This window comes from Aquarana catesbeiana, linkage group LG07, assembly GCF_042186555.1.
Source record: "Aquarana catesbeiana isolate 2022-GZ linkage group LG07, ASM4218655v1, whole genome shotgun sequence".
Taxonomy (NCBI): domain Eukaryota; kingdom Metazoa; phylum Chordata; class Amphibia; order Anura; family Ranidae; genus Aquarana; species Aquarana catesbeiana.
The window spans coordinates 187,458,634-187,484,955 of NC_133330.1; the positions used below are offsets into that span (position 1 = coordinate 187,458,634).

A 26,322-nucleotide genomic window follows, 5' to 3' on the forward strand; every position below is an offset into this window, starting at 1 on the left:
TACACAACAGTAGAAATATGTGTATTCCAGAAAGTTTAACAAATCAGCAGATAAAGATACTCTAAACGCCTGGTGTTGGCGCTTCAATCATCCCAGGACCATGATTGTTATGGTGTCAGGATGATTGAAGTGCATTATTTCTATTATTACATTGTAATATAAAATTAAAATTTTTAACTCCCCATAATGCAGAATCAGTGGAAGCCTTGAGCGTGTCACCTGCCATGTCGCCTGCCACCAGATGTCATCAGGTGTCCCCAGCGGACTCCTCCCTTACATCAGGCGTTGCCAGCGGAGTCCCCCCTTACATCAGACGTTGCCAGCGGAGTCCCCCCTTACATCAGACTTTGCCAGCGGAGTCCCCCCTTACATCAGACGTTGCCAGCGGAGTCCCCCCTTACATCAGACGTTGCCAGCGGAGTCCCCCCTTACATCAGACGTTGCCAGCGGAGTCCCCCCTTACATCAGACGTTGCCAGCGGAGTCCCCCCCTTACATCAGACGTTGCCAGCGGAGTCCCCCCCTTACATCAGAAGTTGCCAGCGGAGTCCCCCCCTTACATCAGACGTTGCCAGCGGAGTCCCCCCCTTACATCAGACGTTGCCAGCGGAGTCCCCCCCTTACATCAGACGTTGCCAGCGGAGTCCCCCCCTTACATCAGACGTTGCCAGCGGAGTCCCCCCCTTACATCAGACGTTGCCAGCGGAGTCCCCCCCTTACATCAGACGTTGCCAGCGGAGTCCCCCCCTTACATCAGACGTTGCCAGCGGAGTCCCCCCCTTACATCAGACGTTGCCAGCGGAGTCCCCCCCTTACATCAGACGTTGCCAGCGGAGTCCCCCCCTTACATCAGACGTTGCCAGCGGAGTCCCCCCCTTACATCAGACGTTGCCAGCGGAGTCCCCCCCTTACATCAGACGTTGCCAGCGGAGTCCCCCCCTTACATCAGACGTTGCCAGCGGAGTCCCCCCCTTACATCAGACGTTGCCAGCGGAGTCCCCCCCTTACATCAGACGTTGCCAGCGGAGTCCCCCCCTTACATCAGACGTTGCCAGCGGAGTCCCCCCCTTACATCAGACGTTGCCAGCGGAGTCCCCCCCTTACATCAGACGTTGCCAGCGGAGTCCCCCCCTTACATCAGACGTTGCCAGCGGAGTCCCCCCCTTACATCAGACGTTGCCAGCGGAGTCCCCCCCTTACATCAGACGTTGCCAGCGGAGTCCCCCCCTTACATCAGACGTTGCCAGCGGAGTCCCCCCCTTACATCAGACGTTGCCAGCGGAGTCCCCCCCTTACATCAGACGTTGCCAGCGGAGTCCCCCCCTTACATCAGACGTTGCCAGCGGAGTCCCCCCCTTACATCAGACGTTGCCAGCGGAGTCCCCCCCTTACATCAGACGTTGCCAGCGGAGTCCCCCCCTTACATCAGACGTTGCCAGCGGAGTCCCCCCCTTACATCAGACGTTGCCAGCGGAGTCCCCCCCTTACATCAGACGTTGCCAGCGGAGTCCCCCCCTTACATCAGACGTTGCCAGCGGAGTCCCCCCCTTACATCAGACGTTGCCAGCGGAGTCCCCCCCTTACATCAGACGTTGCCAGCGGAGTCCCCCCCTTACATCAGACGTTGCCAGCGGAGTCCCCCCCTTACATCAGACGTTGCCAGCGGAGTCCCCCCCTTACATCAGACGTTGCCAGCGGAGTCCCCCCCTTACATCAGACGTTGCCAGCGGAGTCCCCCCCTTACATCAGACGTTGCCAGCGGAGTCCCCCCCTTACATCAGACGTTGCCAGCGGAGTCCCCCCCTTACATCAGACGTTGCCAGCGGAGTCCTGTCCTTACACCAGGCATCCCCCAATGGAGCCCCCCCTTTCCTTACATCAGGCATTCCCAGCAGTGGGAACTCTCTCCGCTGCCATTACTAAATAGAATGGGACAAAATAGCCGGGTGGCTGCCAATAGCAATTGAGCTGCGGCGCCGCCCACCCCCCCCCCTTCCCACATCAGGTCACAGACAGGTGGCAGCGGGGCAGGAGGTGGGCGGTGCCACAGCTCAAGTTCTATTGGCAGCCACCCGGCCATTGCTAAACAGTAATTTGGTCTTCGGGAAAATGGCGGCCGGTGGAGACATTGTCTCCATCGGCCACAGACCTCTAGCGGCGACGGCGGTGAAAAAAAAAAAAAAATCTGTAAAATAAGAATTTCCTGGGACATTTCCCGGGAATGGCTAAATCCGGGAAAAGGGTCTAAATCCCGGGAATGTCCCGGGAAATTCGTGACAGTTGGTAAGTATGACCTTTACCAAAGGCTGTAAAACTTTTGTACTAACTATGCAGGCCCCTTTAACTCCATTTCCCACAACTCTCTGGGTTCCTGGGAAAACTAAAATCCTCAGCTCCCTCCCTTCAGCTGCTAATAGAGACCACACCTGTTTAGGCAGAGGTAGCTGGGCAAGTGATCTGCAGCCAGGTGAGTGGCCCTTCACTGTCAGAACCGGTATGTGAGAAGAGCCCAGTAGCACACAGCTTCTCAGGAAGACCCAGATACTGTTGGGATCCCTTCCCCAATTGATGCCAGAGCACTGCAGTTCCAGTAGGTTAGCCCTATGTTTTTGCACATCCTTGGATCCCGTCATGTATTCACCTGTGATACTATATCTACCGTGGACATTGTGGGATGTGGTTTATGAAGATAATCACAAGTAATGGTGCTATGAACTGTTTTACTTTAAGTTGTTACTAAACCCAGGACTCTGCATTCACAGTACATAGAACATGGAAATGCAATTTTTAGTAAACTGTTAAATACCTTTTTTCATCAGCAGTATATAGCAGTTAGGGATGAGCTTCATGTTCGAGTCAAACCCATGTTCGACTCGAACATCGTCTGTTCGCCGAATTGCGAACGATATGGGCCGTTCGCGCCAAATTCGTGTGGTGCGTCACGGCCCATAATTCACTGCAGCATCGCAGTGCATTGCTGGCTGATGATTGGCCAAGCATGCACTATGACCCGCACCCGCATTGGCCAATCACAGCGCCATCTGAACAGAGAGCCGTAATTGGCCAAAGCCGAGGAGGCTTTGGCCAATTATGGCTCAGGGGATTTAGTACACGCCCCACACTATATTAGGCCGCCTGCACGGCGGCCCTGTGTAGTGTGTGCTCCGGCGCTGAAAGAGATAGACAGAGACAGTGTCATTTGATTTGAGTTAGATAGATTAGGCAGAACAGTCAGTTAGCTGCACTTACAGTGTATTGTGTGTGTATATATATATGCATCCCAGGTGTTGCGCATATATATATATACACATATACACATACATATATACACTGTATTCAGTTTAGCTAGATCCGTTCCTGTTATCTTCCTACTGGCAGGCTTGTCTTGTTACAGTATATACAGCTACCTGAAGAAAATTACTGGTGTTCTTTTGATCCTATTAGTACCACAGTCAGGCAGCTAGACTATTTACAGTTAGTGCAGTGCGTCCTGCTCAGTGTTCAGCTAGATCCGTTCCTGTTATCTTCTTACTGGCAGGCAGGCTTGTCTTGTTACAGTATATACAGCTACCTGAAGAAAATTGCTGGTGTTCTTTTGATCCTATTAGTACCACAGTCAGGCAGCTAGACTATTTACAGTTAGTGCAGTGCATCCTGCTCACAGTGTTCAGCTAAAACTACAAGTTAGTGGGGTGCGTCCTGCTCAGTGTTCAGATAAACCTGCAAGTTAGTGTAGTGAGACCTCTGCACAGTGTTCATCTAAAGCTACAAGTTAGTGCAGTGCGTCCTGCTCACAGTGTTCAGCTAAAACTACGAGTTATTTTTTTGTAAGCTCTGCACAGTGTTCAGCTAAAGCTACCTGTAGAAGGTTGGTGGTGTTCTCATACTACAGGCAGGCAGTTGATTTTGCTAGCTGCAGTATCTATCTATCTATCTATCTATCTATCTATCTATCTATCTATCTATCTATCTATCTATCTATCTATCTATCTATCTATCTATCTATCTCTCAGCTTATTGCAGCTACAGGCCATTAGTATGTCTGTAAGGCCAAGAAGGAGAGGCAGACAGTCACAAGCCAATAAGAGAGGGCAAGCAGGCTCTGTGTCTAGTGCTGGTCGTGGAGACGGTGCATCCTCATCAGCACGTGGCCGTGGGACACGCTTGGCCTTTTTTTCGGCAGCTGGCCGTGTTGAGCCACAACATGCGGAAGACTTGGTCGAGTGGATGACCAAGCCATCCTCATCCTCCTCATCCTCTCTCACCCATGCCCAGGGTACTTTGTCTGGCAAAGCAGCGGCCTCTTCCCTCGGCTCAATGTCATCAGTGACTCCTTCCCTAGCCCCACCATGTCCTCCTGATGAGTCCCTCAAACTGTTTGACCACAGTGTTGGGTACATGCTCCAGGAGGATGCCCAGCATTTGGAAGGCTCCGATGATGATACTGAGCTTGATGAAGGCAGTAACATGAGCATGGACAGAGGGGGTGCCCAAGAAGGACAGCAATCTGGCAGTCATGCTCCCTCTGCTGCAGCATACTGCCAGGTTTGCTCCTGTGATGAGGAGGGAGGGGATGATGAGGTCACTGACTCAACGTGGGTGCCTGATAGCAGAGAGGAGGAGGAGGCGGCACATCAGCGAGGCAGGATGCCCTCCAGGGGCCAGCCTAAGGGCAGCACATTGACTGCATCACACCCCAAAGCTCCACATGTGCAGGGCACTGCAGTCTCTGCGCGTTATTCAAAAAGTTCTTTGGTGTGGGCCTTTTTTGAGATGAGTGCATCAGATCGCACCGCTGCTATTTGCAACATATGTCTCAAGCGTATCTCGCGTGGCCAAAACATCTCCCGCTTGGGTACCACATGCTTGACCAGACATACAGTATGTTGACCTGCCATGCAGTTCGTTGGCAAGCGTATCTAAAAGACCCACACCAAAGAACAAAGAGGACCTCTCCTTGCTCCTCATCAGCTGAGATCTCCAACCCCACTATACCTTCAGTCCTCTCTGAGACCTGCACTGAGAGGAATGAAGGTGTAGAATTAGGTGTGTCACAGCCAAGTACTTGTGGGCAATCTGCTTTTGGTACACCAACATCAGATTGTACCAGGCAAATTTCCCTGCCCCAGCTGCTGCACTGCCGAAAGAAGTTTGCTCCCAGCCATCCACATGCACAGCGGTTGAATGCTAGCTTGGCAAAATTGCTAGCACTTCAACTGCTGCCTTTTCAGTTGGTAGACTCTGCCCCCTGAAAAGGCGATTCCGGCTCTCTACCAGCATGCGGAAGGCAATGTCCATGCCTCGCTGGACAGGGCGGTCAGCGGTAAGGTGCATATTACCGCTGACTCATGGTCCAGCAGGCATGGACAGGGACGTTACCTAAGTTTCATGGCGCATTGGGTGACTCTGCTGGCAGCTGGGAAGGATGCAGGACAAGGTGCAGTAGTGTTGGAGGTTGTTCCACCACCACGCCTCCAAAATGCTAATGATTGTGACACACCTCTCTCCTCCACCCCCTCCTCTTCTTCCTCCATGGCCTCTTCCTGTGCTTTGTCCTCGGAACCAGCGGTGCTCCGTAACCATTCAAGGGGCTACGCAAGTACGCAGGCCAAAAGATGCCATGCGGTGCTTGAGCTGGTGTGCTTGGGGGACAGGAGTCACACTGGGGCAGAGGTTCTGTCAGCTCTGCAGGGGCAGGTTCAGAGGTGGTTGACGCCATGCCAGCTTAAGGCAGTTATGGTGGTTTGCGACAATGGCACCAACCTCCTCTCTGCCCTCCGACAGGGACAAATGACCCATGTGCCCTGTTTGGCTCACGTCCTTAACTTGGTGGTGCAGCGGTTCTTGGGCAGGTACCCGGGCATACAGGATGTCCTGAGGCAGGCCAGGAAAGTCTGTGTGCATTTCCGCCGGTGATAATGCCAGTGATCGGCTGACGGACCTCCAAAAAGGAGTTTAACCTGCCCAAGAACCGCCTAATCTGTGACATGCCCACCAGGTGGAACTCAACGTTGGCCATGCTGCAGCGGCTGCACACGCAGCAGAGGGCCATCAATGAGTACCTGTGCGACTATGGCACCAGGACAGGGTCAGGGGACCTTGGTTTTTTTTTTCCCCCACGCCGGTGGGCCGTGATCAGGGATGCATGCATTGTCCTGTCACCATTTGAGGAGGCCACAAGGATGGTGAGCAGTGACAGTGCATGCATCAGTGACACTGTCCCCCTTGTCCACCTGTTGGAGCACACACTGCGTGGAATAATGGACAGAGCACTTGAGGCAGAACAGAGGCAGGAAGAGGAGGACTTCCTTAGCTCTCAAGGCCCCCTTTATCCAGACAGTGTTCCTGCGTGCCCGCCGATCACACAGGAAGAGGAGGAGGAGGAAGATTGTGTCAGTATGGAGGTGGAGCCTGGCACTCAGCATCAGCAGCAGTCTTTAAGGGATCAGTCCCAAGAAACACATGGACTTGTACGTGGCTGGGAGGAGGTGGCTGCGGACCATGTCATCCTTAGTGACCCAGAGGACTTAGGACCGAATGCCTCAGCAAACCTACGCTGCATGGCCTCCCTGATCCTGCAAAGCCTGCGTAAGGATCCTCGTATTCGTGGTATCAAGGAGAAGGACCAATACTGGCTGGCAACCCTCCTTGATCCACGTTACAAGGGTAAGGTTGCGGACCTTATCTTGCCATCGCAGAGGGAGCAGAGGATGAAACATCTTCGGGAGGCCTTGCAGAAAGGTCTGTGCAACGCGTTCCCAGAGACTGGGAGGTTACAAACTCCTGTTTCTGGACAACGTGTTGCTGAGGCTTCGGTCAGTCAAAGAAGGAGCGGTGGAGAAGGTGGCCGTCTGACCGATGCGTTCAGACAATTTTTTGGTCCGCAGCCCCAAAGTATGATCGGTTCCAGCAACCATCGCCAGCGTCTGTTTTACATGGTGCAGGAATACCTAGGGGCAAGATCTGACTTGGACACCTTTCCCACCGAAAATCCTCTGGGTTACTGGGTCTTGAGGATTGATCACTGGCCAGAGCTTGCACAGTATACAATTGAGCTACTGGCCTGTCCTGCATCCAGCGTTCTTTCGGAACGCACATTCAGTGCTGCTGGAGGCTTTGTAACCGATCACAGGGTGCGTCTGTCCACCGACTCGGTCGATCGACTGACCTTCATAAAAATGAATCAGTCTTGGATCACCACCAGCTACCAAGCACCTGATGCTGATGTAACCGAATAATTTTTTTTGAAATCTCAGATCCCTTCAAAGACTGCCTATACTGATGCTGAGTGACTATCCCTGAGAAACTATCCTCTTCCTCCTCAATCATCACGCTGATAGCTTGTAAGAACATTTTTGGTTCTGGGCACCACCACCAGTGCCTAAGGCACAATTTTTCAGCCCCTGTTTAACAGGGGCGTGTAATTACAATTTTTGATGCAATACTTTGCAGCAGGGCTCGTTTCTGCGTTACAACTAGAGTATCTGTGAGGGGTTGCAGTGTTGTGGCACCAGTGCCTAAGGCCTAATTTTTCTGCCCCTGTTCAACAGGGGCATGTAATTACAATTCTTGATCTAATATTTCACAGCAGGGCCCATTTCTGCTCCCACCAAGAGCGAGTGAGAACTTACAGTGTTGTGGCACCAGCACCACCACCAAAGGCCCAATTTTTCTGCCCCTGTTCAACAGGGGCATGTAATTACAATTCTTGATCTAATGTTTCACAGCAGGAACCTGTGAGGGCTTACAGTATTGTGGCCACAACAACACCTAAGGCCCAAATTAATGCTAGGTATATAGGGCAGGCCCCTACTTTTCGAACATCTAACTTACAAATGACTCCTACTTGCAAACGGAAGGAGATAACAGGAAGAGAGATGAAATCTACCCCTAGGAAGGGAAATTCTCTCCTGTAAACATTTCTCCTTTCCACTGATGCTTTCCAATCTTGTTCCACAAAAAAACCCAAATTTTCAAAAAACATTTGTCATTGGGACAAAAAGTGAGGTGAAATCTTCTGAAGAGGAGGACAGACAGCAAAACAAATGTCACAGGGGTGATAACCCTTCCCTATGTTTTCCAAAAAGCTTAAAAAAGATTTTTTGGCTGGAGCTAAACACGTTAAAAATGTACCCGTTCAAAATTACAAACAGATTCTACTTAACAAACCTACAGTCCGTCTTGTTTGCACCGCCTGTATACTGCTGTTCAGAGTATATAGGGCCTGGTGGCCCCACACCTTTCGTTATTTTGATTTGGGTGCGGGGTTCCCCTTAATATCCATACAAGACCCAAAGGGTCTGGTAATGGACTGGGGGGTACCCATGCCGTTTGTCTCACTGATTTTCATCCATATTGCCAGGACCCGACATTACATTAAACCCGCAAGCAGTTTTAAATGAGATTTTTTCCTTTAAAAATGACATTTTGTGCAGGTACTGTTCTAAACACGGGAAAGACGCGCCACTTTACAGGCATACTATAGACACACCCCAGGTACGATAAGCTTTAAGCATCATTAAAATCACTGCTCCCGAAAAAACGGCCGTTTTTAAAAGTTTTTTTTGCATTGATACATGTCCCCTGGGGTAGGACCCGGGTCCCCAAACCCTTTTTTAGGACAATACCATGCAAATTAGCCTTTAAAATGAGCACTTTTGATTTCGAACGTTCGAGTCCCATAGACGTCAATGGGGTTCTAACGTTCGTGCAAATTTTCGGTCCGTTCGCAGGTTCTGGTGCGAACCGAACCGGGGGCTGTTCGGCTCATCCCTAATAGCAGTCTTGTGACTTACAGTATCTCACAAAAGTGAGTACACCCCTCACATTTTTGTAAATATTTTATATCTTTTCATGTGACAACACTGAAGAAATTACACTTTGCTACAATGTAAAGTAGTGAGTGTACAGTTTGTATATCAGTGTAAATTTGCTGTCCCGTCATAACTCAACACACAGCCATTAATGTCTAAACCACTGGCAACAAAAGTGAGTACACCCCTAAGTGAAAATGTACAAATTAGGCCCAATTAGCCATTTTCCCTCCCCAGTGTCATAGGACTCGTTAGTGTTACAAGGTCTCAGGTGTGAATGGGGAGCAGGTGTTGATAATTTGATATCGCTTTCACTCTCTCATAATGGCCACTGTAAGTTCAACATGGCACCTCGTGGAAAAGAACTCTCCGAGGATCTGAAAAAAATAATTTTTGCTCTACATAAAGATGGCCTAGGCTATAACAAGATTGCCAAGACTCTGAAACTGAGCTGCAGCACGGTGGCCAAGAACATTCCGCGTTTAACAGGACAGGTTCCACTCAGAACAGGCCTCACCATGGTCAACCATAGAAGTTGAGCACACGTGCTCAGCGTCAAATCCAGCGAATGTATTTGGGAAATAGACATATGAATGTTGCCAGTAGGGATGAGCCGAACACCCCCCCACCTCGGTTCGGTTCATACCAGAACATCCGAACATGCAAAAAAGTTTGTTCAAACACGCAAACACCATTAAAGTCTATGGGACATGAACGTGAAAAATCAAAAGTGCTAATTTTAAAGGCTTATATGCATGTCTTTGCCCTAAAAAGTGTTTGGGGACCTGGGTCCTGCCCCAGGGGATATGCATTGATTTTAAGAATGCTTAAAGTGAAACAATAAAAATTAAATATGCCTTTAAATATCGTGCCTGGGGGGTGTCTATAGTATGCCTGTAAAGTGGCGCAGTTTTCCCGTGTTTAGAACAATACCACAGCAAAATGACATTTCTAAAGGAAAATAATCTAACACTGCTTGCGGCTGTAATGTATTGTCGGGTCCCGGCAATATACATGAAAATCATTGAGAAAAACGGCATGGGTCCACCCCCCTTCCCCCCAGCCCATTACCAGGCTCTTTGGGTCTGGTATGGATATTAAGGGGAACTCTGCACCCATTTTTTTTTTTTAAATGGCGTGGGCACTATATACTCTGAACAGAAGTATATATACTATACGGCCTGCCCTAAATACTCTGCAGAAAATTGGGCCTTAGGTGTTGGTGGTGCCAGAACACTATAACCCCTCAGTTACTCTTGTGCGCAAGAACAGGCCCTGCTGCTAAATATCATTTCAAAAATTGTAATTACATGCCCCTGTTAAACAGGGGAAGAAAAATTTGGCCTTAGGAGGTGGTGGTGCCGCCACAACACTAACCCCTCACAGACACTCTTGTTGGGTGCAGGAACGGGCCCTTTTGTGAAATATTTGATCAAAAATTGTAATTACATGCCCCTCTTAAACAGGGGCAGAAAAATTGGGCCTTGGGCAGTGGTGCCCTAAACCAAAAATATTGTTGGAAGCTAGCATCATCAAGATTGAGGAGGAATAGGATAGTCACTCAGCATAGGCAGTCTTCAAGGGATCCCACAGCCTTAGAAAAATCAGTTACATCAGCATCAGGTGCTTGATAGCTGCTGCTGATCCAAGACTGATTCATTTTTATGAATGTGAGCCTATCAACGGAGTCTGTGGACAGGCGCACTCTATGATCCGTTACAAATCCTCCAGCAGAACTAAAATGTGCGTTCAGAAAGAACGCTGGATGCAGGAAAGGCCAGTAGCTCAATTGCATATTGAGCAAGTTCTGGTCAGTGGTCCATCCTCAAGACCCAGTAACCCAGTGGATGGTCTGTTGGAAAGGTCTCCAAGTCTGCTCTTGCCCCAAGATATTCCTGTACCATGTAATGCAGACGCTGGCGATGGTTGCTTGAACCGACCAGACCTTGGCGCTGAGGACTGAAAAATTGTCTAAAGGCATCGGTCAGCCGGCCGACTTCACCGCTCTTCCTCTGACTGAACGAAGCCTCAGCAACATGTTGTCCAGCACCAGGAAATTTTAACCTCCCAGGGTCTGGAAACTGATTGCACAAACCTTTCTTCATGGCCCCGAAGAGGTTTCATCCCCTGCTCCCTCTGTGAAGGCAGGATGAGTTCTGCAACCTTACCCCTGTAACGTGGATCAAGAAGGGTTGCCAGCCAGTAATGATCCCTATACTTGATACCACGAATCCTAGGGTCCTTGTGCAGGCTTTGCAGAATCAGGGAGGCCATGCAGCATAAGTTTACAGACGCATTTGATTGTGGGTCCTCTGGGTCAATGAGGATGACGTTGTCAGAAACTACCTCCTCCCAACCACTTACAACTCCTTGGGTTTCTAGGGATTGAAAACCATCCCTTGAAGACTGCTGCTAAGTGTTATCCTCCACATCCATGCTGACACAATTCTCCTCCTCTTCCTGTGGGTTTGGCAGGCCCACAGGAATGCTATCTGGATAAAGGGGGCCTTGAGAGGTAAGGACGTCCTCCTCTTCCTCCTGCTGTTCTGCCTCAAGTGCCCTGTCCATTATTCCATGAAGCATGTGCTCCAACAGGAAGACAAGAGGGACAGTATCACTGATGCATGCATTGTCGCTGCTCACCATCCTCATGATCTCCTCAAATGGTGACAGGACAGTGCATGCATCCTTGATCAGTAGCCACTGGCATGGCGAAAAAAAGACAAGCTCCCCTGACCCTGTCCTGGTCCCATACACAGAGGTACTCATTGATGGCCTTCTGCTGTGAGTGCAGCCGCTGCAGCATTGCCAATATTGAGTTCCACCTGGTGGGCATGTTACAAATGAGGCGCTTGGTGAGCAGGTTGCATTCCCTTTGAATGTCAGCCAGCCAAGCCACTGGCATTGCAGGACCGGCGGAAATGACCACAGACTTTTCTGGCCTGCCTCAGGAGATCCTGTAAGCCTGGGTACCTGCTCAAGAACCGCTGCGCCACCAAATTCAGGATGTGTGCCAAACATGGGACATGGGTCAAGTGTCCCTGTTGGAGGGCGGGGAGAAGGTTGGTGCCGTTGTCGCATACAACCATTCCTGGCTAAGGCTGGCATGGTGTCAACCACTTCTTATGCCCCGTACACACGGTCGGACTTTGTTCGGACATTCCGACAACAAAATCCTAGGATTTTTTCCGACGGATGTTGGCTCAAACTTGTTTTGCCTACACACGGTCACACAAAGTTGTCGGAATTTCCGATCGCCAACAACGCGGTGACGTACACCACGTACGACGAGACTAGAAAAGGCCGGTTCAGAACCAAGCGCGGCACCCTTTGGGCTCCTTTTGCTAATCTCGTATTAGTAAAAGTTTGGTGAGAGACGATTCGCGCTTTTTCAGACTCGTGGCTTTCAGATCGTTTTCTGACGTTCAGTTTGTGCTTGTGGGTTTGTATCTGCTCTTCAGTGCGTGCAGTCAGTTCGTATCGGAGTTTTCTGTGCGATCTTGCCTGCTCGTTGCTGTTTTTCAGGTCGCTCTTCACAGGCCTTGCTGTTCTTCAGTGCGTTCTCTTACTTCGTTCTGAGCAGCCGACCGTTTTCTAGCCATGTTTCGTATGCGTACTCCTCGTAGAGTTCGTGCTGTGCGGGGGCTTGGTGTTGGGGTCCTGACCTTGACACAAGTCCAGTCCATGAACAGGGTGGGGAGGAGTTCATGGACCAAGAATTGGTTGCTTCAGCGTGACCAGTTCTGTCATATGCCTTTGCTCCGTGAGATCCGTGAGAATAATCCTGATGATTTCAGGAACTTTCTCAGGATGACGGACCCCATGTTTCACCGTTTGTTGGCTTCGCTGACCCCCTATATCAGCAGGCAGGATACCTGCATGAGGCAAGCAATCACTCCGGAGCAGAGGTTGGTCGCTACCTTGTGGTATTTGGCCACAGGGAGAAGCCTGCAGGACCTCAAGTTCTCGACAGGCATCTCCCCCCAGGCTCTTCTTTGTGGACATTTACTGCTTGTGTTTGTTTGAGCTGACTGACAGAAATGTGTGGAGTGCAGAAAATATCGTGATTGTGTAACCTTATACAAAGCACTGTTGGCTGTTATTTACTAAATGCAAAGACACTTTTCACTACAAGTGCACTTGCAACTGCACTGAAACTGCACTTGTAGTGCAAAGTGGATTTGCCCTTAGGAAATTACCCCCATTTTCTCATAAAACAACAATTACATCACCCCAAAAGTGTTGTAGTGTTGAGACAATAATCCACACATTCTTGATGAGCAATCTTTTTAATACCTGCACAATCACATGTGCATTTACCAAAGGTTTTTCTGACAAACCGACATGTTTGTTGTATAACAATTTTTGTGGTGTCATTATCCAAAATCAAAATGTGCATTTTATCGAAAACAGGCCTGTGTAAAACCCACAAGAAAGACACAAATCTTGATCTTAGATTTGGTAGAACTTGAAGGCAATATCAGACATGAGTATTTAGGAACTGTGTTTGATATTGCGTTCAGATGGGGGGGAAATCACCCCAGGAAAAGCCAAATTTGGAAGATGCACACAAATTTCACAATGTCAACATGTGCGACCTGCCATCACGGGGGATCAAGGGACGTGTTTTGGGGGAGCAAGCCCTTCCTCACAGCTACTTTATTATTGAGGAAGGGGTTGCACCCCCAAAACGCGTCCATTGATCTCCCGTGATGGCAGATAGCACATGTTGACACACTGTGCATCCTCCAAATTTGGCTTTTTGGAAAAATCACAAAAACATTTAGCACATTGTAGCAGACAAAAGAAGAAAGTGATTTGGAGGGGCTTTAAACTCGCCCCAAAACATCAATGATGTTTTTATATTTTGGAATAACATCATTGATGTTTTGCTTGATGTTTTCCAATTGTAAATTACACCCCATGATCTCCCCGATCAGGATCTGGGCACTTTCGGATGTGAAAGGATCTTCATCCACAACCTCACGATCACCTAAAAAGAAAGGAAACCCAAAATAAATTAGGTCTAAAAAAAATGCTGCCATCCATCTCTTATCTGAGCCTGTGGTTGCAGACACTCACCTGTTGTGGTGACTACTTCCACCACGTCTTCATCCTCCTGCTCAGCTTGTGTTGGGTGGATTTCCCCTTCTTCCAGAGGGGGCGGTTCTCTGGTCTCCTTGGATGAGGGGTGTCCTCCGAGTCTTTTCTCCCCTATGTAAAACAAAAATGGTATAATTAGCACGCAGATATTTGATGGCAGAACTCTAAAGATGAAACATTGCTTGGAAGTGGGGTACAATTGTCTATTTTAGCAGAGTTCCAAGATGTAGCTTTTTTAGTGTCCTTTGTCAAGCTGCAATACTTTACCTGTTTGGTACAAGCTTCACAGATGTAGCCCCCCCTATAGTATACACTAGAGCACCTGTGTGGCCCCCCTAATAAAAATGGTGTTCCTGTGTCCCACACTAGTGCTCCAGTGTCCAGATGTGAAAACAGCTGCTCAGTGTCCTGTCCTTACACACAATCTAGTTTGCATTTCATTCTAGTAACAAAGCCATCTACACAACCCAATTCTTTGAAGACAAGTATAGGGCCTCAAAATGGTGGCCAAATGCATATGGGCTAAACAATGGTATTTTATAGTCCGAAAAAAAAATGTGTGATCCGAACGAATAATGTGCCCATGAACATGAAAGTTGCCATTTTAAACTGGACAACAGTTCCTAAAAGCACATGGAGCAGCACGAACGTAATAAACACAAGAACAATAGGAACACAGCACAACTACTTACTTTTTTGCAGCACTCTCCGGATCTTTCTGTACTGCTCATGTTCTCGTAATTTCAGGTCAGACCACTGCTTCCTGAGCTGATCTTTCGATCGTCGTACCCTGAATTTCCGGTGCAGACTCCTGACCACTTTCGCCATGATCTTGGCCTTTCGGACATTGTGGTTGGGGTAAGGCCCATACTTTCCATCATAGTCGGCCCTCTTCAGGATGTCCACCATCTCCAACATCTCCCCAAAGGACATATTTGAGTCCTTTAATCTCCTTCTGGATTGGGACGTTTCAGGCTCCGGCCTTTCCTCCTCCTCCTCGTTGCTGTAATTATCAGGATCCTGCTGTCTCTCCGCCATGTGCTCTTCCTCCACTGAGCAGAACGAAAAGGGGCGGGGAATAGAATAGAAAGAACGTCAGGGGCGGGCGGAGTTATACGCATGCGCAGTGTGTATAAATCGTAACGCGCGCGTCTTACGTACGATCTGTGAGCGGAGGAAGGAGCATCGGAGACGCCGATCGTGCTAACGAAGGTAGGATCTAAACTTGGGCCTATACTGCTTCGAAATTGAAGCCTATATTGTAACAAGATTAGGGGAGTTTGGCCTGACATTAGGGTTTGTCTTGTGTTGTGTCTTGCAGAGAAAATGGATGGGTTCAACGACCACAATTTCCTGCCCCTGTTTATTGACAAGTACAGAGAGCTGCCCTGTCTGTGGCAAGTGAGACACCCCCACTATAACCACAAACAGAAGAGGCAGGCAGCGCTGGAGAAACTGCTGGAGTTGGTGAAGCCGGTGGTCCCCACAGCAACCATCCCTTATTTAAAAGCTAAAATTGGTGGCCTGAGGAGCACTTATCTTAGGGAGCGCAAGAAGGTCACAGATTCCCAGAGGTCCGGAGCTGCAGCAGATGACGTTTATGTCCCCAGGCTGTGGTACTACGAGAGACTGCGATTTCTGTCAGACCACACTGAAGTCAGGGAATCCCTCTCTACTCTTCCTTCCACCCTTCCTTCCACACCAGCTGAGGCTTCTGATGTCCAACCTGGGCCTTCCAGCCAGGAAGAAGTGGAGGAGCCCAGCTGGAGTCAGGTATAGCATTCTTCTACAGATTTCTGGGCAATAAATAAATGATGTTTACTAGATGTTATTATTGATCACTAATTGCTGCTTGAAAGTGTTTTACATATCAATAGACAGTAGTGGGCACCCAAAATTGGGACAAGAATGCAAAATGCTGGGCTCAGAAGGATAGTCTGTTATATTTGTTAACATTCAATTTGCAGCAGTCAGGAGGTGAAAATTGTGTGTGATTGATGAAAACAATACTAAAACTATGTCCCTTTTTCATACACAGGAAGACCTCAGCCAGGAGGAGGCTGTGGAATGTGGCAGTCAGGAGGAGGCGGGGATTAGTGGCAGCCAGGAGGAGGCGGGGATTAGTGGCAGCCAGGAGGAGGCGGGGATTAGTGGCAGCCAAGAGAAGCCTGGGACTAGTCGCAGCCTGACTGAGTCTCAGGTCCCTCCCCTCCGCCTGCCATATAAAAGGGCCAGGAAGGCCACTCCCAGTCCTGTGCAGGATTCAGCGTACAGGCTGATCCAGGAGGCTTCGGCATCCCTCAGAGCCTTCCCCAGTCCTGAAGAGGCCTTTGCCTGCATGGCTGCCACCAAATTGCAGGGCATGCAGGAGGGCCAACGCAAGATTTCTGAGGACCTGATTTATAAAGTCCTTCGTAAGGGGGAGAGTGGGGAACTGACACACAAGACAGATGTCATGGAGAGGGACGATCCTCCTCCTCCTCCTGCTGCCACAACTCCACCACCACAGCCAAAGCCTGTAAGGAAGCGTGGAAAGAAGACCAAAGAGTGATGACCCTGGGTTCAGTCTGGTCTGACAAAAGCTGCAGTCTCTCGTATGACCACAGCCTGGGGACACAGATGTCATCTGCTGCTTTCCGGATCTCTGGGACTTCTGGACCAGACTGCCCTCCCTTAGATATGGACTCCTCAGGCCACCAATTTTGATTTTAAATAATTGATGTCTGCCCTGGGAGTCCAAGGCTTCGCCCACTTCTGCAGTTTCTCCAGCGTTGCCTCCCTCTTTGTTTATAGTTGTGACCCCTTAATAAAATATTTGTAGGTAAATTCTACTCTCCTGTGTGTGTTTTCATCCAAAAAGGACAGTTTGTTGGTGAGCATTGAGGTACATTTCTAAAGTACAATGTGAAATTAACAAGGGACAACAACACCAAACAATCTCCTACAGATTAAATAGAACAACATATCAATGGTGTTGTGGGAACTTGTCACAAAAAACACACAAACATTTTCGGGAGTACAAATCAAAATCACCAAAAAAAAAAAAAAATAAAAAGAGAAACACAAAAAAAAAATTCTACATTAAAGTAAAAAAAAAAAAAAAAAAAAATATGTTGTCAGATGTGAGAAATCAAAATATATTGAGGGAATCCCGATAAATAGTAACGAAAAAAGTTTGTGAGAAGTGTGTGTGAATATGAGCATCAAAACGACTTAATTCTTGTCACATTATAAAGAAGAAGAGAGTGCGCTGTATTAAACCATTTTGAACATTGCAGCGTGACAAAAGTGCTTTATCCATTACGAACGCTAAGTTTACCAGAACGAGCTGTCCCGTGTCGGAATTTCTTCTGAGCATGCGTGGCACTTTGTGCGTCGGAACAGGCCACACACGGTCGGAATTGACGCGATCGGATTTTGTTGTCGGAAAATTTTATCTCCTGCTGTCCAACTTTGTGTGTCGGAAAATCCGATGGAAAATGTCCGATGGCGCCCACACACGGTCGGAATTTCCGACAACACGCTCCGATCGGACATTGTCCATCGGAAAATCCGACCGTGTGTACGGGGCATTAGCCTGCCCCTGCAGAGCTGACAGAATCTCTGCCCCAGTGTGGCTCCTGTCCCCTGAGCAGACCAACTCAAGCACCGCATGGCATCTTTGCGTAGGCTTGCTTAGTGCTTGCGTAGGCCCTTGACCGCTTAGGGAGCACCGCTGGTTCAGAGGAGAAATCTGAAGAGGCCATAGAGGAAGAAGGAGGAGGGGGTGGAGGAGAGAGCTGTGGCAGAATGACCACTAGCATTTTGGAGGCGTGGTGGCAGAACAAGCTCCAACAATACTGAACCCTGTCCTGCATCCTTCCCAGCTGCCAGCAGAATTACCCAATGCACTGTGAAGGAAAGGTAAAGTCCCTGCCCATGCCTGCTAGACCATGAGTCAGCGGTAATATGCACCTTACTGCTGACCGCCCTGTCCAACGAGGCTAAAACATTGCCTTCCACATGCCGGTAGAGAGCCGGAATGGCCTTCAATAAAAAGAAATGGTGTTTTGGAACCTGCCACTGAGGTACAGCACATTCCACAAATTCACAAAGGGGGGCAGAGTCTACCAGCTGAAAATGCAGCAGTTGTAGTGCTAGCAATTTGGCCAAGCTAGCATTCAGACACTGAGCATGTGGATGGCTGGGACTGAATTTCTTTTTACAGTTTAGCAACTGGGATAGGGAAATTTGCCTGCTAAAATCAGATGGAGGTGTACTGATAGCAGATTGGCTGCAAGTACTTGAGACAACTATTGCTATACCTTCCTTCCTTTCAGTGCAGGTTTTTGAGAGGACTGGAGGTATAGTGGGGTTGGAGATCCTAGATGAGGAGCAAGGAGAAGTCCGCCTTTTTCTTTGATGTGGGTCTTTCAAGTGCTGTTGCCAACAGACTGCATGGGAGGTCGTCAGATGTCTGGTCAAGCATGTGGTGCCCAAGCGGCTGCTGTTCTGGCCACGCTTGATCCTCTCCAGACATAGGTTGCAAACAGCAAAGGTGCGATCTGCTGCACACGAGTCAAAAAAGGCCCACACCAAGGAACTTTTCAAAATCAGCAGGGAGTGAGCAGCGCCCTGCACCTGCGGAGTTCTGCGGTGTGATGCAGTAGGGTGGCTGCCCTTAAGCTGCCCCCTAGAGGACATCCCGCCTCATTGGAGTTGTGCCTCCTCCTCTCTTCTATCAGGCACCCAAGGAGTCAGTGACCTCATCATCCCCTCCCTCCTCGTCACTGGAGCAAACTTGGCAGTATGCTGCCGCTGGGGGAACTAGCTGCCAGCTTCTTGTCCTTCTTGGGCACCCCCTCTCTCTAGGCTCAGGTTACTCCCTTTCTCAACCTGGGAACCAACATCGGAGCCTTCTAATCGCCGTGCATCCTCCATCAGCATGTACCAGACACTGGTCGAATAGATGAATAGATCGGGGGACTCCTCCGTTCATGATGGTGGGGCTACGGAAGGAGTGACTGGACAAGGAGCCGGTGGAATAGGCCGCTTTGGCAGCTGCATTGGAAGGCAAACTACTCTGAGCCTTGGTGACAGAGGATGAGTAGGATGAGGACGGCTTTGTTATCCACTCCACTGTGGACTGTAGACACAGAGCCTGCTTGCCCTCTTTTAGTGGCCTGTGAGTGTCTGCCTCTCCTTAGTGGCCTTCTGGACATGAAGTATATTTTGTTTGGCAACACCACACTGCACTGTATTGTGTACACCACCAGAAAAGTAGTAGAAACAGTACATTACCAAATGCACTGTAGATATACGTTACACTGAATGCTGCAGAATAATAATAAAAAAAAAATATATATATATATATATATAGTGATATTGGGCAGTGGCTTCACTAGGGTCGGTGTCACTCGGTGCGATAAAACATGGTGTCACCCCCCACTCCACTAACTATAGTCGCCCCCCAGTATAGACCACCCCCCTCCCTCAGTATAGACCCCCCAGAACAAACCACATCCCCTCCATTACTCCATTAGTGCAGACCTCCCCCCAGAACAAACCACCCCCTCCTCCATTAGTACAAACCAGTCCCCTCCATTAGTACAGACCCCCCCAAAACAAACCACCCCCTCCATATGATATAGCTGTGACCAGCAGCATAAACCAACCTCATCAGCAAGCCCCTCCCTCACAACATCTCACTTCAGGCGGCGGAGGACATCCCTCCCAATCTCAAGCCGACACCCCCCGCCCGTTACTTCACCAGCTTGGGAGGCTCAGGTACACAGAACACCCGGGCAGCTGCTGAAGAGGAGAGGACAGTGTGCAGCCGCGCCGCCCAGGTGGAGAGCAGATTGAGACAGGAGTGAGACAGAGGAGGAGGAGAACACATGTCAGGCACGGTCGTGGCGCTGGAGGTGTGTCCCGGCCAAAGGGACACACCTCCAGAGGGAGCCAGGGCTTTCATTACCCTCGGGATGGTGACACCCCGCTAGTGGGTGGCACCCGGTGCGACAAAACATGGTGTCACCCCCCCACTCCACCAACTATATAGTCGCCCCCAGTATAGACCCCCCTGTCAATGCAGATCTTCTACGAAGTATAAACCCCCTCCATCAGTATAGACCCCCCTCCCTCAGTATAGACCCCCCAGAACAAACCACCCCCCTTCATAACAAACCACATCCCCTCCATTAGTACAGACCTCCCCCCAGAACAAACCACCCCCCTCCATTAGTGCAGACCCCCCAGAACAAACCACCCCCCTCCATTAGTACAGACCCCCCCAGAACAAACCACCCCCCTCCATTAGTACAGACCCCCCCAGAACAAACCACCCCCCTCCATTAGTACAGACCCCCCCCAGAACAAACCACCCCCCTCCATTAGTACAGACCCCCCCCAGAACAAACCACCCCCCTCCATTAGTACAGGCCCCCCCCCAGAACAAACCACCCCCCTCCATTAGTACAGACCCCCCCAGAACAAACCACCCCCCTCCATTAGTACAGACCCCCCCAGAACAAACCACCCCCCTCCATTAGTACAGACCCCCCCCAGAACAAACCACCCCCCTCCATTAGTACAGACCCCCCCCAGAACAAACCACCCCCCTCCATTAGTACAGACCCCCCCCAGAACAAACCACCCCCCTCCATTAGTACAGACCCCCAGAACAAACCACCCCCCTCCATATGATATAGCTGTGACCAGCAGCATAAACCAACCTCATCAGCAAGCCCCCCCTCACAACATCTCACTTCAGGCAGCGGAGGACACCCCCCCCGAACCTCAAGCCGACACCCCCTGCCCGTTACCGCACCAGCTTGGGCGGCTCAGGTACACAACACCCGGGTGGCTGCTGAAGAGGAGAGGACAGTGTGCAGCCACGCTGCCCGGGTGGAGAGCAGATCGAGATGGGAGTGAAAGACAGACGAGGAGAACACATGTCAGGCACGGTCGTGGCGCTGAAGGTGTGTCCCGGCCAAAGGGACATGCCTCCAAAGGGAGCCAGGGCTTTCATTACCCTTGGGATGGTGTCACCCCTCTAGTGGGTGGCACCCGGTGCGGACCGCACCCCCCGCCCCTGTCTAGCAACGCCACTGATATTGGGGTGTTTAGCTCAAGTGGATAGATGCAGTTTGGTGCAGTGAGTCCACATCAGACAGGCACTTATAGTTAAGGGCCTGGTAGCCCACGTTTATTAAAGAGAAAAACAAAAGTCCATCCAGGAATCCCACGCAGGGGTATAACTTCATTTGGCACTCAAATGAAAACATACCAAGCCACCTGTCAGCAGTTCCTCTGCTTGCTCTCAACAGAGTTCATTCTTTCCAGCCCCCTGGACTCACTGGCTTCCCGACTCTCAAGGCTGGCCAGCCTTTCCCAGTCCCTGGGCAAGGAATCCCCCTTACATGGGCTACAGTCTCCCACAGGGCAGACCACTCTCCAGACACAGGTCTGTCTTCACAGAGCAGCAGCAAGCTGCTCACACTCCACCTTCCTCCACTCTCTGCTCTCACCAGCCCCTCGTTATATGGGCTGTGTGAACCTAGGCACACAACCTGCTGGCTATCCATAAGACCTAGACCCAGGGTTGGAGATTCTGTCCCACCCAAGACTCTGAGGAATCTCCAAACTACAGAGTCCCATCTGAAGATCGTAAAATCCGGAGAAAGCTGCCAGAGCAGATTTCTCCTCTCAATAATTGCTCTGTAGCCTTGCAGTCCCCTGACATGCAAACTCCTTATTAACCACTTGCCAACCGGCTCATAGCTGAATGACGGCTACAGGGTGGTTGCATAACTCTGGGAGGGCATATAGTGACTTACTCCCAGAATTCCGCTCTTGCGCGCCCCCTGGGGCACGTACCTGAGAACATCCGTGACCGGACCCAGCGCATCACGGATCACGGTAAATGGCCACATGATTGCTCCGTCAACTGACGGAGCGATCACTTGTAAACAAACCGGCGTCATGTCATGACACCGGTTCCTCTCCCCTCTGTGTACCGATCGGTACAGTGAGAGGAGGGAGAGGGGGAGAGATCGGATGGCAGCAGTGCTGTGGGCTGGATCTGTAGCGCCCACAGCACTGCTCTGTGACAATTGCAGTCACATCCAGCCATCCATGCTCAGCAATACTCTGCAATACCCGGCCATACCCTGCCATGCCATGCTCGGCCATACCCAGCCATGCTCGGCCGTACTCTGCCTCTGTATGTGGCTAGGCTGTTGAAGTCTCTCACATGTGGTATCGCCGTACTCAGGAGGAGTAGGAGAATCTATTTTGGGGTGTCATTTTTGGTATGTACATGTTATGTGTTAGAAATATTGTATATCGGCAACTTTGTGTAAAAAAAAAAAAAAAAAAAAACACGATTTAAACACTTCCCACCCGCCGTCATATGACGTCCTTGACTTTGTGTGGGGATATCTGAATGATGCTTGCAGCTACAGTCATCATTCAGATATCAGCTTTTTTAGCTGGCGATTCCCTACACCATAAGAAAGATCATAGCAGCTGTTCAACTGCTTGATCATTCTTACAGGAGGCGGGAGGATGTCCCCCCCTCCCGTCACCCTCCGGTGCGTCTACCGCCTCAACCCTACGATCAAAGCCAGGATCGTTTTTTTTTTTTTAATTTCCCAGCCTAGAGGTGAGATGTGAGGTCTTATTGACTCCATATCTCACTGTAAAGAGGACCTGTCATGCCATATACCTATTACAAGGATTGTTTACATTCCTTGTAATAAGAATAAAAGTGATCAAAAAATGTATTTTTTGGAAAAAAGTGTCAAACTAAAATAAAGTAAAATGGGAAAAAAAAAATATTTTAAAGCGCCCCTGTCCCTGTGTGCTCGCATGCAGAAGCGAACGCATACGTAAGTCCCACTCACAAATGAAAACGGTGTTCAAACCACACATGTGAGGTATCACTGCGAACCCTAGAGTGAGAGCAATAATTTTGGCCCTAGACCTTCTTCGTAACTCAAAACATGTAACCAGTAAAAAATTTTATAGCGTCGCCTATGGGGATTTTTAAGTAGCGAAGTTTGGCGAAATTCCACGAGCGTGTGCAATTTTGAAGGGTGACATGTTAGGTATCCATTTACTCGGCGTAAATTCTTATTTCACATTATGCAAAAACACTGGGCTAACTTTACAGTTTAGTTTTTTTTAAAGCACAAAAAAACTTTTCTTCCAAAAATAACGCATTCGAAAAAATTGCTGCGCAAAAACCGTGCGAGATAAAGTTTCAACGAACACCATTGTATTCTCTAGGGTCTTTGCTAAAAAAAAAATATATACTGCTTTGGGGTCCTATGTCATTTTCTAGCAAATAAATGATGATTTTTACATGCAGGAGAGAAATGTCAGAATTAGCCTGGGTGCTCCAGAACGCCTGAAGGTGCTCCGTGCAGGTTGGGACTCTGTATGTGGCCACGCTGTGTAAAAGTCTCACACATGTGGTATCCTCATACTCGGGAGTAATAGCAGAATGTGTTTTGGGGTGTAATTTGTGGTATGCATATGCTGTGTGTGAGAAATAACCCGCTAATATGACAATTTTGTGGAAAAAAAAAAATCTTGATTTTGCAAAGAATTGTGGGAAAAATGACAACTTCAAAAAAACTCCCCATGCATCTTTCTAAATACCTTGGAATGTCTTTTGGTCATTTGGGTCATTTGGGGGGTATTTGTACATTTCTGGCATGTTAGGGTCTCAAGAAATTAGATGTCAGTACTTCAGGTGTGATCAATTTTCAGATATTGGCACCATAGCTTGTGGACTCTAACTTTCACAAAGACCAAATAATGTACACCAATTTGTACTTATTTTTACCAAGGATATGTAGCAGTATAAATTTTAGCCAAAATTTAGGGACGTACTAAACTGCATAATGGGACGATTGGATTATTGGCTGCAATACTGAGAACTCTCACTAGATGTCAGTGTACCATATACACATATATATGGTAATGACTCTGTTTCTCAAAATATGTTATTCTTTACTGCAGTGCTTGATACAATGTTGCAAGAAGCAGTTGCTAATGTTTAACTCTTCACTTGCTGATATATATGCAGCTGTACAACAGTTGCTGATATAAATGCAGCTGTACAACAGGATACAGAAGTAATATAAAAATTACATTTGACCTGTTTTTGATGGGAATATGGGTAGAATTATTATTGCTCATGGGTATTATTGGAGGAATATGTTAACACCCGACAATGAACATATTTAATTAACAATAATAATATGCATATACTTTTTCTACATAGGTATTATGGGTGGAATATTGTAGTTAGACATACATAGGAATATATTAAACCTATTTCTGATATAAATATGCATATAATTATTTTTCTACATGGGGATTATTGGTGGAATATTGTTTATAAATATACATAGCAGCATATTAAACCCATTTCTGATGAGAAAATGCATATAATTATACAGTGGCTTGCGAAAGTATTCGGCCCCCTTGAACTTTTCAACCTTTTGCCACATTTCAGGCTTCAAACATAAAGATATAAAATTTAAATTTTTTGTGAAGAATCACCAACAAGTGGGACACAATTGTGAAGTGGAACGAAATCTATTGGATATTTTAAACTTTTTTAGCAATTAAAAAACTTTAAAGTGGTGCGTGCAAAATTATTCGGCCCCTTTACTTTCAGTGCAGCAAACTCACTCCAGAAGTTCAGCGAGGATCTCTGAATGATCCAATGTTGTCCTAAATGACTGATGGTGATAAATAGAATCCACCTGTGTGTAATCAAGTCTCTGTATAAATGCACCTGCTCTGTGATAGTCTGAGGCTGGGTTCACACTGGTGCGACACGACAGCCGTCCTACTTTGGATCCGACTTTGCCCTGCGACATGAAGCCGGCATGTGTCCGATTTTCAATGAACGGGGATCCGACTTGGATCCCCGCCAATGCCCGGCACTGTGTTTGGTATGAATCTTTAGGGGGAACTCCGCGCCAAATTTTAAATAAAAAACCGGCATGGGTTCCCCCTCCAAGAGCATACCAGGCCCTTGGGTCTGGTATGGACCTTGAGGGGAACCCCCTACGCCGATAAAAACGGCGTGGGGGTCCCCCCCAATCCATACCAGACCCTTATCCGAGCACGCAGCCCGGCCGGACAGGAATGGGGGTGGGGACGAGCGAGCGCCCCCCCCCTCCTGAACCGTACCAGGCCGCATGCCCTCAACATGGGGGGTTGGTGCCTTGGGGGAGGGGGCGCGCTGCGGCCCCCCACCCCAAAGCACCTTGTCCCCATGTTGATGAGGACAAGGGCCTCTTCCCGACAACCCTGGCCGTTGGTTGTCGGGGTCTGCGGGCAGAGGGCTTATCGGAATCCAGGAGCCCCCTTTAATAAGGGGGCCCCCAGATCCCGGCCCCCCACCCTATGTGAATGAGTATGGGGTACATGGTACCCCTACCCATTCACCTAGGGAAGTGTCAATAAAAAAAACCACAGTACACAGGTTTCAAAATTAATTTATTGGGCAGCTCCGGTATCTTCTTCCGACTTCTCCCGGTGTTCCGCCTCTTCTCCCGGGACCCGCCGCTATCTTCTTCCAGCTCTTTTGCCAGCGAGGGGCCCAGTCTGCTGCCGCTGTCTTGTTGCCGCTGTCTTGTTGCCGCTGTCTCGCCGCTTCTTCTCTTCATCTCTTCTTCCGATGTTGACACGACGCTCTCCCCGGCTGGAATGCTCTCTGTGCGCTCTGCTCTGACTTATATAGGCGGTGACCCCGCCCCCTTATGCCGTCACAGTCCCTGGGCATGCTGGGACTGTGATGTTTTAGGAGGCGTGGTCATCACCCGATGACCACGCCCCCTTATGCCGTCACAGTCCCAGCATGCCCAGAGACTGTGACGGCATAAGGGGGCGGGGTCACCGCCTATATAAGTCAGAGCAGAGCGCACAGAGAGCATTCCAGCCGGGGAGAGCGTCGTGTCAACATCGGAAGAAGAGATGAAGAGAAGAAGCGGCGAGACAGCGGCAACAAGACAGCGGCAGCAGACTGGGCCCCTCGCTGGCAAAAGAGCTGGAAGAAGATAGCGGCGGGTCCCGGGAGAAGAGGCGGAACACCGGGAGAAGTCGGAAGAAGATACCGGAGCTGCCCAATAAATTAATTTTGAAACCTGTGTACTGTGGTTTTTTTTATTGACACTTCCCTAGGTGAATGGGTAGGGGTACCATGTACCCCATACTCATTCACATAGGGTGGGGGGCCGGGATCTGGGGGCCCCCTTATTAAAGGGGGCTCCTGGATTCCGATAAGCCCTCCGCCCGCAGACCCCGACAACCAACGGCCAGGGTTGTCGGGAAGAGGCCCTTGTCCTCATCAACATGGGGACAAGGTGCTTTGGGGTGGGGGGCCGCAGCGCGCCCCCTCCCCC

At 49.3% G+C, this 26,322-nt stretch overlaps 2 protein-coding genes across 5 annotated transcripts in view; both read left to right on the forward strand.

Annotated features, from left to right (window-relative positions):
* The window catches only part of LOC141103381 (coagulation factor XIII B chain-like), a gene marked incomplete in the record, with an annotated part of 968,440 nt that overhangs the window by 489,752 nt on the left and 452,366 nt on the right, over positions 1-26,322 (forward strand).
* On the forward strand, positions 14,701-16,989 carry LOC141103382 (uncharacterized). Its single transcript, XM_073592897.1, has 2 exons — positions 14,701-15,688; positions 15,954-16,989. The coding sequence occupies exons 1-2, from the start codon at positions 15,242-15,244 to the stop codon at positions 16,464-16,466; spliced, it is 960 nt and encodes a 319-aa protein (XP_073448998.1). The 5' UTR covers positions 14,701-15,241; the 3' UTR covers positions 16,467-16,989.